The 12,500-nt window shown below is 48.4% G+C and overlaps 3 protein-coding genes across 6 annotated transcripts in view; all 3 read left to right on the forward strand.

Annotated features, from left to right (window-relative positions):
• Positions 1–441, forward strand: part of si:ch73-139j3.4 (CD82 antigen) — a 4,323-nt gene extending 3,882 nt beyond the window's left edge. Inside the window, exon 8 of the mRNA XM_055937252.1 lies at positions 1–441. This exon is cut by the window's left edge and continues 527 nt beyond it. The gene's annotated coding sequence lies outside the window, so the exon portion shown is untranslated.
• Positions 442–1,608: 1,167 nt separating this feature from the next.
• tymp (thymidine phosphorylase) lies at positions 1,609–7,212 on the forward strand. Of its 4 annotated transcripts, none has more exons than XM_055937246.1 (10): positions 1,609–1,717; positions 2,626–2,802; positions 3,340–3,542; positions 3,637–3,735; positions 4,038–4,167; positions 4,252–4,370; positions 4,579–4,741; positions 5,112–5,339; positions 5,785–5,925; positions 6,158–7,212. In XM_055937246.1, exons 2-10 carry the CDS (start codon positions 2,664–2,666, stop codon positions 6,295–6,297), a joined length of 1,362 nt encoding a protein of 453 aa, XP_055793221.1. In that variant the 5' UTR covers positions 1,609–1,717; positions 2,626–2,663; the 3' UTR covers positions 6,298–7,212. The 4 variants fall into 4 exon arrangements, 2 of the variants coding, with proteins under 2 accessions (XP_055793221.1, XP_055793222.1); XM_055937247.1 differs by lacking the exon at positions 1,609–1,717 and adding an exon at positions 2,140–2,211; XR_008761285.1 differs by lacking the exon at positions 6,158–7,212 and having other exon boundaries at positions 5,112–5,523; positions 5,785–5,874.
• Positions 7,213–12,358: 5,146 nt separating this feature from the next.
• LOC129864921 (thymidine phosphorylase-like) overlaps positions 12,359–12,500 on the forward strand; it is a 7,215-nt gene continuing 7,073 nt past the window's right edge. Inside the window, exon 1 of the mRNA XM_055937249.1 lies at positions 12,359–12,420. The gene's annotated coding sequence lies outside the window, so the exon portion shown is untranslated. The remainder of the gene's footprint in view (positions 12,421–12,500) is intronic.

Genomic DNA, 12,500 nt, shown 5'->3' on the forward strand with positions numbered 1-12,500 from the left:
GCTCAGTTCAGTGCTTTCAGCCACACAGACCTTCTACTAAAGAGGGTTTTCTGCTGACAATGAGAACAATCTTAGTTCATTAGTTTCTATTGTTTTTTACTGTTTATGGCTTAATGACCCGATCAGCCCTAACTGGTCAGCCGGACCTCACCTTGTGTGAATAGTTGTGTACGGTACTGGTCAGCCTGAACGGTTACTTGGAAATGTAGACATAAAGAAAGATACCACCATTTTGAAACTGCAAGCCGACTCCACCATTGACCAATAGAAACAACTTCTGAATCCCTTTACATTTCACTAGGTTGTTGTGCCTGCAGACGAACAGCGGCAACAGCCTTGAAATATTTCATTGAGTTTCATAGTGCAATCATTGAGTGATGCCTGACATTGGTGATAAGTGATTGGCTGTCTGTAAATTATGCATTAAAATCTTCAAAATGGGATTTCTTGATTCTTTACAATGGCACCCTCTTCTGGTTATCTTGAGTGACACAGGTGAGTTTTATACATACAGAGTAGCATTCTGTTTGTGAGATGTGCCGTAAGTGATGATATTGGTACAGACCTATGAAATGCTTTGATTAGGTTCCATATTTGAGTGAAACCCATTTATTAAGGCATGAGGGAAGACAGGTCAGATGTTAGGTTCGGACTAGGGAGGGTACAGGTAGAGGAAGACAGGTATAGACCAGGGTCAGATGTAAGGATCAGGGAGGGTACAGGTAGAGGAAGACAGGTATAGACCAGGGTCAGATGTAAGGATCAGGGAGGGTACAGGTAGAGGAAGACAGGAATAGACCAGGGTCAGATGTAAGGATCAGGGAGGGTACAGGTAGAGGAAGACAGGTATAGACCAGGGTCAGATGTAAGGATCAGGGAGGGTACAGGTAGAGGAAGGATCAGGGAGGGTACAGGTAGAGGAAGACAGGTATAGACCAGGGTCAGATGTAAGGATCAGGGAGGGTACAGGTAGAGGAAGACAGGTATAGACCAGGGTCAGATGTATGGATCAGGGAGGGTACAGGTAGAGGAAGACAGGTATAGACCAGGGTCAGATGTAAGGATCAGGGAGGGTACAGGTAGAGGAAGACAGGTATAGACCAGGGTCAGATGTAAGGATCAGGGAGGGTACAGGTAGAGGAAGACAGGTATAGACCAGGGTCAGATGTAAGGATCAGGGAGGGTACAGGTAGAGGAAGACAGGTATAGACCAGGGTCAGATATAAGGATCAGGGAGGGTACAGGTAGAGGAAGACAGGTATAGACCAGGGTCAGATGTATGGATCAGGGAGGTAGAGGTAGAGGAGGTAGAGGAAGACAGGTATAGACCAGGGTCAGATTAAGGATCAGGGAGGGTACAGGTAGAGGAAGACAGGTAAAGATAGATGATAATGGATAGAGTTAATATACTGGATTATAGGCTTGATGTGAAGGGGGTGAGGTTAAGGGAGGGGAGTAAGGGGAAGAAGAAGGGTGAGGGTATTGGGATGAGGGGATGTGGTAGGGTCAGATATATTTACGTCAAAATGACTGTTTCCCTTTCTGACTCGTGGTGGGTTGTGACTACTGTAGTAGTTAATGACTAACTGACTCACTCCACCACTCACACCCATTGGCCACTAGTCCATCCATACAGACAGACAGAGAGGGGTATTTGGCCAGTGTGTCCTCAAGGTTGGAAGACACGACAGTGTTCAGGAGCAGCGTTCTGGTGCAGGTAGGAAACTCTGAAGTTGTGAAAACCTTAACAGACACATGTAGAATAGAAGAGGAGGAAGGGAAGCACTGGTGAGGAACACAATAGTAGAATTTGGTAGATAGAAGGTGCTCGTTGGTAAAAGGGGTAAATTGGTCATCAAAAAGAAAGGAGGACCAAGGCACTCTTCATACAATTAATTAAAATGCCTTTATTTGTATGGCAGTGTTTCCATTAAGAAATCCATGATATGGGCAGTTGACTCAGAGAGAGAAAGAAATAGTTGAACAGTTTTGAACAAATTAATTTCTTACAAAATGAAGTAGAAGCAAGAGAGACATAGAGCAAGAGAGACATAGAGCAAGAGAGAGAGATTATTAAGCATTTTCCCCCCTTTTTTCACTTTCATTTTCGTTTATCTAGCAAATCCAGCTGGCTAGTTCAGCCAACAGAAACGCCCTGCTCAGACTTTCCAACACAACTCTAGAACTCTTCTAATTCAAGATTAGATTTTGGTATGACTAATTTATTGCCACTGGGGCCCACTTGTGTAACTGTTAACTGACTGTTACACTAACGTTACTGCATGATTGTAGCAGGTTTACTAACGCGTTAGTCCTATTAACTATGCTGACGATGTGTGCCGTTACTTTAGCTAATATGGTAACAAAGATGTAGGTTGTTTGTAGAGGTTTGGCTTGGAAATGTTGTTTTGCCTGGTCACATACAGCTGATGTGTTGTACATTGAAGTCCACACGCAAAGGGAGAGAAGGAACGCAACGTGGCAGTTATGAGAGTGAACTCTATTTACACGTGATCAGGGGTGTATTCATTATGCATATTCTGTTGAAACATACACAGACACACAATAGTTTAGTGATTTAAAACAATCCCTCGTGTACTTTCCTCTCCTACTTGTCACATGCAGCTGTGTGTCAGTCCGCTGTGTATCAGTCAGCTGCAGGGATGGCGCACCAGGAGCAGAGCACAGCCACTTTCCCCGAGCACATCCGCAAGAAACGGAACGGTGAACAGCTGAGCGCTGGGGAGATCCGAGACTTCGTACAGGGTGTCAAGGACAAGACCATCCAAGAGAGTCAGATTGGTACACACACACACACACACGCGCGCGCGCGCGCACACACACACGCGCGCGCACACACACACACACACACACCATTGTGCTACGTGCAGGTAGATCACAGAGTCACAGTGGGTGAGATGCCAGACAAGGCAGATGGTAGACCATAGGTCTGCAGAGAGGAAGACCCCCACACACTTTAGACTGAGTATCAATCGTCAAGCTCAGGCCAAAACCTGCACTCTACAGTTGAAATTCTGATCTGATGTGTGTGTGTGTGTGTGTGTGTGTGTGTGTGTGTGTGTGTGTGTGTGTGTGTGTGTGTGTGTGTGTGTGTGTGTGTGTGTGCGTGCGTGCGTGCGTGCGTGCGTGCGTGCGTGCGTTTCTGCGTGTGTGTATGTGTGTGTGTGTGTGTGTGTGTGTGTGTGTGTGTGTGTGTGTGTGTGTGTGTGCGTGCGTGCGTGCGTGCGTGCGTGCGTGCGTGCGTGCGTGCGTGCGTGCGTGCGTGTGTGTGTGTGTGTGTGTGCGTGTGTGCGTGTGTGTGTGTGTGTGTGTGTATAGGAGCCATGCTGATGGCAATCTGGCTGCAGGGAATGGTAGCGGAGGAGACTCACGCACTGACGAAGGAGATGATGATGTCAGGGGAAGTGATGTCATGGCCGGCAGAGTGGGAGGGGTTAATGGTGGATAAACACTCGACGGGTGGAGTGGGGGACAAGATCAGCCTGGTGCTGGCTCCTGCTCTGGCTGCCTGCGGCTGTAAGGTACCTGCCTGGATCCACCTGTGTCGGTGTGTGTGTTTCTTTGTGTGTCTGTGTGTGTGTGTGTGTGTGTGACTATCAGAAGCTGTGTCCATAGGTACCCATGATAAGTGGCAGAGGTCTGGCGCACACAGGCGGCACGCTGGACAAACTGGAGTCCATCCCTGGGTATAACGTCTATCAGTCAGTACAACAGGTACTCTCTCTCTCTCTCTCTGTCTCTCTCTGTCTCTCTATCTCTCTCTCTCTCTCTCTCTCTCTCTCTGTCTCTCTCTCTCTCTTTTTCTCGTGTCTCTCTCTCTCTCTCTCTCTCTCTCTCTCTTTCTCGTGTCTCTCTCTCTCTCGTGTCTCTCTCTATCTCTCTCTCTCTCTCTCTCTCTTGCTCTCTCTCTCTCTCTCTCTCTCTCTCGCTCTCTCTCTCTCTCTCTCTCGCTCTCTCTCTCGCTCTCGCGCTCATTTACAAGTTATTAACGTGTGATATTGTGGCACCCTCCTCAGCTGCATCGAATCCTGGAGGAGGTTGGCTGTTGCATTGTAGGACAGACAGATAACCTGGTGCCTGCTGACAAGGTCATGTACGCTCTGAGAGACGTTACGTCTACAGTCGACAGCCTCCCACTCATCACAGGTCTGCCAACAACAACAACAGCAAACTGGACTACCTTTCAAAGTAGAGAAATGAACATGTGAATAGTGTGTGTGTCCTCTCCAGGCTCTATCATCTCTAAGAAGGGTGCTGAGTCTCTGAGTGCGTTGGTTCTGGATGTGAAGTTTGGGAATGCAGCTCTCTACAAAGACCTGGGCAGTGCCAAGTCACTGGCCCAGTCCATGGTAACCCTAACACTGACACCTGACCTTTACCTGACACCTGACCTCTTGTTTCAATGTCTGGAGGGTTTTCACTCCTGCCTTGTACTTGATTGATCAAATAAGGTTGTTGATTTAGTTAGGAACTCACCTGGTTGTCAAGTCTGGAATAGAAAGGACATAACAAAAAGCAGACCCCTGACCCTTACCGTGACCCCATTCTCTCCTGCAGGTGACAGTTGGGAACAGTTTGGGGATCCGTACGGGGGCGGTGCTTAGTCGTATGAACTGTCCTATTGGTCACTGTGTGGGGAACACTCTGGAAGTGATGGAGTCCCTGGAGTGTCTAAAGGGGAGGGGCCCCGACGACATACTGGAGCTGGTCACAAGTCTGGGTGAGGAATACACACAGACACACAGACACACAAACTCAGTCAATTGGTTCCTTTGGACCAAAACCAAGCAGAACAAGACCTAGTTAGAATGTCAGTGCTGCTCGGGCTTAGCTACAGTCTAGACACAGAAGCTGTGGAAGTTCCAAGTCATTCTTAAGTCATTACCTTCAAATTCAAGTCAATCTTTTGTTTGTGTGTGTGTGTGTGTGTGTCTGTGTGTGTGTGTGTGTGTGTGTGTGTGTGTGTGTGTGTGTGTGTGTGTGTGTGTGTGTGTGTGTGTGTGTGTGTGTGTGTGTGTGTGTGTGTGTGTGTGTGTGTGTGTGTGTGTGTGTGTCTGTGTCTGTGTGTGTGTGTGTGTGTGTGTGTGTAGGTGGGCTGCTGTTGTGGATGATTGGCCGTGCAGGGAGCCTGGAGGAGGGTAAAAAGGTGATCTCTAAAACCCTGCAGAATGGTGCAGCCCTGGAAAAGTTCCAGAACATGATGATTGGTCAGGGAGTAACCAGTCAGATCGCTGCATCACTCTGTTCAACCAACGCAGACTACTACAGCATCCTGAGAAGGGCACACTACCAGACAGAACTGGAGACACAGGGCCACGGTAACACACACACACTACCAGACAGAACTGGAGACACAGGGCCACGGTAACACACACACACTACCAGACAGAACTGGAGACACAGGGCCACGGTAACACACACACACTACCAGACAGAACTGGAGACACAGGGCCACGGTAACACACACACACTACCAGACAGAACTGGAGACACAGGGCCACGGTAACACACACACACAACACACACACACACACACACACACTACCAGACAGAACTGGAGACAGAGGGCCACGGTAACACACACACACTACCAGACAGAACTGGAGACAGAGGGCCTCGGTAACACACACACACACACACACACACACACACACACACACACACACACACACACACACACACACACACACACACACACACACACACACACACAGATGCACTCACACGTATACACTTCCTGACTTTGTCTTTTGGTGTCTGCAGGGACAGTGCTGGACATAGACGGCATGGTCATTGCTCAGGTGCTGCACAGGTTGGGGGCGGGACGTTCGAAGGCCGGAGACCCTGTCAATCACAGCGTGGGGGCGGAGCTTCTGGTGTCTTTGGGACAGAAGGTGGAGAAAGGTGAGAACTGTCTGACCCTGTGAGTGTGTGTTTGTGTGTGTGTGTGTGTGTGTGTGTGTGTGTGTGTGTGTGTGTGTGTGTGTGTGTGTGTGTGTGTGTGTGTGTGTGTGTGTGTGTGTGTGTGTGTGTGTGTGTGTGTGTGTGTGTGTGTGTGTGTGTGTTAGTCAGGGTGTGAGGGGTGTAGGGGTCAGTGTCACCCTGATCTGACTCGACCTTTGCCCTCTGACCCCAGGGCAGCCATGGCTGCGTGTCCACTACGAGACTCCGGCGCTGAGTGCAGAGCAGAGACTCAGTCTACAAGGGGCGCTGACACTGGGGACCGCCGACCAGCTACACACACAGCCACTAGTGGCAGAAATCATACTGCCATAGTGACACAAATCCACTCTATGTTAAAGCTTGATTGGGAGATGACCTGCCTTTGGGAATCTCAGTGTTTAATTTTTAAAGGATGTATAGATCAGAACTAAAGGCCTGTGTCTCCTGCTCTTCACTCTCAAATTCCTCTCTGAACCACCCATATAAAGTCACATGATTCTGTGGAGACTGAATAGATGTTAACTGTTTCCAGGAACTGTATGAGGGGATTTTCTGTTAAACCTTACTAATGCTTGTGTACTAAAATATCCTTCTTTAAGCCTCGGCATTGGGCTTGAGATGGTTAAAGAAACTAACTCATATAAGATATAAAAGTGTGTGTGTGCACATTAATAGAGGCCCGTTCTAACTGTTCTGGGTGTGTAGAATGACCCCATGATGTCTGGGAGATCAGCCAAGACTTGACAGAAACTGACTGGTTCCTCTTCAGTTAACTGGAGAGTAAAGGTTATATCCTGCACACCACTGATTGAGCTATTGTTCTGTCTGGAGCCTGTTTCTGGGCCAAAGATTCATGTTTTGTGTGTGTGTGTGTGTGTGACCAGTATGGCCATACATCATCTGGGCCGACAGTCAAAAGCGCTAGCTTGCCCAACTTGGGGGAAACCGTAGAGCTACTGTTAGAGGAAGTATGTCAGGAGTGACTTCTTGTCATCCTGGCCCATATTGTCCTCACTCAGTTGCGACATACTGAGGAAACATTTTCACCCTGTTGTCCCCCCCTCACTCACACACATACACATACATGGGGTCACGTGTTTTGCAGATGCTTGCATGGGGTAGCTTGACTATATAAACGCTCCTGTACTCTGTGTACAGGAGGCTCTCACTCCATCTCACCTGTGTGGGCAGGGCGACCAGCCTCCATATTATAATAGGAATTTTAATAAAAGTAATACCTTGATTGATTATTGATTTTGTCTCTCCTCATTATTAGTTAAAGGTAGAATTTCCACCACACCTGTCGTGAAGGTCAAAGTTCATCCAGGACTGTTATCCAGAAACACACACAGTAAGCCAAGACAAATGTTGATTGACAGCTGACTGTGTTATATCAGTTTCACTGACAGTTTCATTAGTGTGTGTGGGGATTTTCCTTTTTGGTTTGTCTCAGCATGAACTCAAAAGATTCTTCCAAAACAACAATGATACTGCTTTCCACGTTGCTTCTAAATATGAATACACATGTCCACACATCTCTATTACAATATAAATATAAGAACAAAATGTTTGGCCAGTATGGCCCTAATAACCTGGTAACTTTAATATTATGCAAACATTTGGTGGCATATAAAGAAATGAGATATTACTTCACTGTTGTAGCTGGGAACACAAGTATTTCACTACTCACTCACATACACATATCTGCTAAATATGTGTATGTGACTGTCACGCCCTGGCCATAGAGAGGCTTTTATTCTCTATTTTGGTTAGGCCAGGGTGTGACTAGGGTGAGCATTCTAGTTTCTTTATTTCTATGTTTTCTATTTATTTTTGTTTGGCCGGGTGTGGTTCTCAATCAGAGGCAGCTGTCTATCGTTGTCTCTGATTGAGAACCATACTTAGGTAGCCCTTTTTTCCACCTGTCTTTGTGGGAAGTTAACTTTGTTTGATGGCACATTGCCTTAAGCTTCACGGTTTGTTTTGGTATTGTTTATTGTTTTGTTGGCGACATCTACTATTAAAAGTATGTACGCTCACCACGCTGCACCTTTGTCTTCTTCTTCAGACGCCCGTGACAGAACTTCCCACCACCAAAGGACCAAGCAGCGTGGCCAGCAGAGGTAGCCCCACCAAAGAAAATTGCGGGGGGCACACGGGACGGTCGGCGGAGCCGAGGATGGAACCAGAGCCAGTCGGTGTGAACTTGGAGGGGAGCGAAGGTAGTGAAGCAGAGACAGTGAAGGAGTTGATGGGGAGATTGGAGGAGAGAGCTATGAGAGAGCTGCTGTGTTGGTGAATGAGGCATGACATTCGCCCTACGGAGCGTGTCCTCGGGTTGATGTCACCTGAGTTAGCTCTCCATACTCGTCCTGAGGTGCGTGCTAGCCGTCTGGGGAAGACTGTGCCAGCCCCACGCACCAGTCCTCCTGTGCGCCTCCCCAGCCCTGCACGTCTTGTGCCAGCTTGGCGCTCCAGACATCCAGTGCGCCTCCACAGCCCGGTGAGTCCTGCGCCGGCTCTACGCATGGTTTCCCCAGTTCGCCAGGAGAACCCAGTGCGGCCTGTTCCCGTGCCGGGCTAAAGTGGGCATGCAGCCAAGAGGAGCGGTGCAAGTGCTAAGCACCAGATCTCCAGTGCTCCCCTACAGCCCGGTTCATCCTGTGCCTGTGCTCTGGAGGTGCCGGGCTAGAGTGGGCATTTAGCCTGGAAGAGTGGTGCCAAGGCTACGCACTAGATCTCCAGTGCTCCCCCACAGCCCGGTTCATCCTGTGCCTCCTCCACGGACCAGGCCTCCAGCGACGGTCTCCAGTCCGGAGCCTCCAGCGACGATCTCTAGTCCAGAGCCTCCAGCGACGGCCTCCAGTTCGGGGCCCGCAACGATGGTGCCCAGTCCGGGGCCCGCAACGAGGGTGCCCAGTCCGGAGCCTCCAGCGACGGCGCCCAGTCCGGGGCCCGCAACGAGGGTGCCCAGTCCGGGGCCCGCAACGAGGGTGCCCAGTCCGGGACCCGCAACGAGGGTGCCCAGTCCGAGGCCCACAACAAGGGTGCCAAGTCCGGGGACCGCTACGAGGGTCCCCAGTCCGGGGCCCGCTACGAGCGTCCCCAGTCCGGGGCCCGCTACGAGGATCCCCAGTCTGGGGTCGGCGGCGAGGATCCCCAGTCTGGGGTCGGCGGCGAGGGTCCCCGCACCAGAGGCGCCACCAAAGTGGGGGAGCCAGAGGCGGAGGGGGGTCTACGTCCCGCACCAGAGCCGCCGCCGTAAAGGAAGCCAACCCGGACCCTCCCCTTTAGAGTCGGTTTTGCGGTCGTTGTCCGCACTTTTTGGGGGAGGGTGGGGGGGGGACTGTCAAGCCCTGGCCATAGAGAGGCTTTTATTCTCTATGTTGGTTAGGCCAGGGTGTGACTAGGGTGGGCATTCTAGTTTCTTTATTTCTATGTTTTCTATTTCTTTGTGTTTGGCCGGGTGTGGTTCTCAATCAGAGGCAGCTGTCTATCGTTACTTCTCAATCAGAGGCAGCTGTCTATCATTACTTAGGTAGCCCTTTTTTCCACCTGTCTTTGTGGGAAGTTAACTTTGTTTGATGGCACATAGCCTTAAGCTTCACGGTTTGTTTTGGTATTGTCTATTGTTTTGTTGGTGACATCTACTATTAAAAGTATGTACGCTCACCACGCTGCACCTTGGTCCTCTTCTTCAGACGCCCGTGACAGTGACAAATACAATTTAGTTTGATTTGATTTGTGAAGGATATCATAAAAGCCCAATGTAGGCTACATCTCAATCAATATAAAAATGTATTGAAAATGAAATACATAAATCACATATACATAAGCATTCAAACCCCTGAGTCAATACTTTGTAGAGGCACCTTTGGCAGCGATTACAGATTTGCGTCGTCTTGGGTTTGTCTGTATCAGCTTTGCACATCTGGATTTGGGGGTTTTCTCCCATTTTTCCTTTTCTCAAGCTCTGTTCTGTTCTCAAGCTCTGTTCTGTTCTCAAGCTCTGTTAAATCTGTTAAAAAAAACAGCAATCTTCAAGTCCTTCATTCCACAGCTTTTCAAAGGGTTCAAGTCTGGGCTTTGGCTGGGCCACTCAAGGACTACAAATGACTACAAACTCAAGGACTACTCAAGGACTACAAACTCAAGGACTACAAACTACAAATGCTGTGCTTCTGTAAAGGGATGGTTCCTCTCTAGCTCCCTGCAGCTGGTCTGTGGGTATCGTCAAGGACATGGTGTGAGCCGAGATAGAGATAGCCCGAGAAGTAGAATAAACCCCTATTTGTTTCTAATCATCTTTGCTTCTGAGAAACTAAGCCAGGGTACGGGGAAACAACAACGGTGAACATTACCACAAGATGAACCCCAAGGTAGCTTATGATGCCCCGATCTGCATGGGAGGGGTGGAACCAGCCATGACTAAGCCTTTTTAGGTCTGCTATATAGGACCTCTGTTTTTTCTGTATCATTGAGCTCTCGGCCTTACACTCAAGAGTGTGGGGTCGACCAGCTTCATTATTGCAATTCTTATTAAATAAAGATGATCGTTTGAAGAAATGACAAAGTCTCTCTCACTTGGTTAGAATGTCCTGCTAAACAGTCAGGTAACACACACACACACACACACACACAAACACACACACTGCCACATGAACACAGACACACACACATTATTCAGCTGTTCACATTTGTCTTGATCGACAGGTTTTCCAGTTTGTTGTTGATGTTAAACATGTCCTCCAGTTTATAGTGGCTGTGTATCTGTACCAGACTGTTGGTCAGAAAGCCAAGCTGAGAAATGTTAGTCAACTGATTCGCTCTGAGGAACATTGTGAACCAAACCCTGACTTCCTTGATGACCCTGACAACCCTGACCAAAACCATGCCTATCCTGAACCAAACCAGGCCTACGCACATACAAAACTCGCCTAACCCGGAACAAGTCATTGCCTTCCTGAACCAAGACAAGCCTACTCTGATGACCAACACCAGGCCGACTTCGGACCAAGCCATTCCTACCACTGCTAAGCAGGACCAGAGTGTTTCTGTATGACTGAAGACACTTTGGGCGCTAACATTGAATTGCTCAGTGGAGGCTGGTGGGAGGATCAATAGGAGGATGGGCTCATTGTAATGGCTGGAAAGGAATATTTGGAACGGAGTCAAACGTGGCTTCCATATGTTTGATACCATTCCATCAATTCCATTCCATTCCAGCCATTACAATGAACCCGTCCTCCTGTACCTCCTCCCACCAGCCGCCACTGGAATTGCTCAAACTCTAAATGCTCAGTTCAGTGCTTTCAGAGGAAGACAGGTATAGACCAGGGTCAGATGTAAGGATCAGGGAGGGTACAGGTAGAGGAAGACAGGTAAAGACCAGGGTCAGATGTAAGGATCAGGGAGGGTACAGGTAGAGGAAGACAGGTATAGACTAGGGTCAGATGTAAGGATCAGGGAGGGTACAGGTAGAGGAAGACAGGTATAGACCAGGGTCAGATGTAAGGATCAGGGAGGGTACAGGTATAGGAAGACAGGTATAGACCAGGGTCAGATGTAAGGATCAGGGAGGGTACAGGTATAGGAAGACAGGTATAGACCAGGGTCAGATGTAAGGATCAGGGAGGGTACAGGTAGAGGAAGACAGGTAAAGATTGATGATAATGGATAGAGTTAATATACTGGATTATAGGCTTGATGTGAAGGGGGTGAGGGTAAGGGGAGATGTGAGGGTAAGGGGAGATGTGAGGGTAAGGGGAGGGGGTAAGGGGAAGAAGGGTGAGGGTAAGGGGAAGAAGGGTGAGGGTAAGGGGAGGGGGTAAGGGGAAGAAGAAGGGTGAGGGTATTGGGATGAGGGGATGTGGTAGGGTCAGGTGTATTTAGGCCAAATGACTGTTTCCCTTTCTGACTCGTGGTGGGTTGTGACTAATGTAGTAGTTACGGACTAACTGACTCACTCCACCACTCACACCCATTGGCCACTAGTCCATCCATACAGACAGACAGAGAGGGGTATTTGGCCAGTGTGTCCTCAAGGTTGGAAGACACGACAGTGTTCAGGAGCAGCATTCCGGTGCAGGTAGGAAACTCTGAAGTTTTGAAAACCTTAACAGACACATGTAGAATAGAAGAGGAGGAAGGGAAGCCCTGCTGAGGAACACAATAGTAGAATTTGGTAGATAGAAGGTGCTCGTTGGTAAAAGGGGTAAATTGGTCATCAAAAAGAAAGGAGGACCAAGGCACTCTTCATACAATTAATTAAAATGCCTTTATTTGTATGGCATGTTCAATGAAAATAAAGTTTTAAAACTCAGATATATTTCCTCTGCATGGCCTTCCTCAGGAAGTACAAAGAAATGATAATACAATGTCCTCTTTTGAACAGATTTTTCCAATCAGCCCTGATTTGAAGAGGGAGTGGTTACAGAATTCATTGGACAACACCTAGTAAGCAATACTATGCACATTAAAAAGTGAAATACTGTAGATATGTTATCAACACATTTAACTCAAAGCTAGAATCCTCA

Source organism: Salvelinus fontinalis, chromosome 11 (genome assembly GCF_029448725.1).
Source record: "Salvelinus fontinalis isolate EN_2023a chromosome 11, ASM2944872v1, whole genome shotgun sequence".
Lineage (NCBI taxonomy): Eukaryota > Metazoa > Chordata > Actinopteri > Salmoniformes > Salmonidae > Salvelinus > Salvelinus fontinalis.

Bases quoted from the DNA above. Each gene is read 5' to 3' on its own strand.
- tymp (XM_055937246.1), top strand. From the start codon at position 2,664: ATGGCGCACCAGGAGCAGAGCACAGCCACTTTCCCCGAGCACATCCGC. The intron at 2,803-3,339 runs GTACACACACAC...GTGTGTGTATAG, and splicing joins CATCCAAGAGAGTCAGATTG to GAGCCATGCTGATGGCAATC. The intron at 3,736-4,037 runs GTACTCTCTCTC...CACCCTCCTCAG, and splicing joins TCTATCAGTCAGTACAACAG to CTGCATCGAATCCTGGAGGA.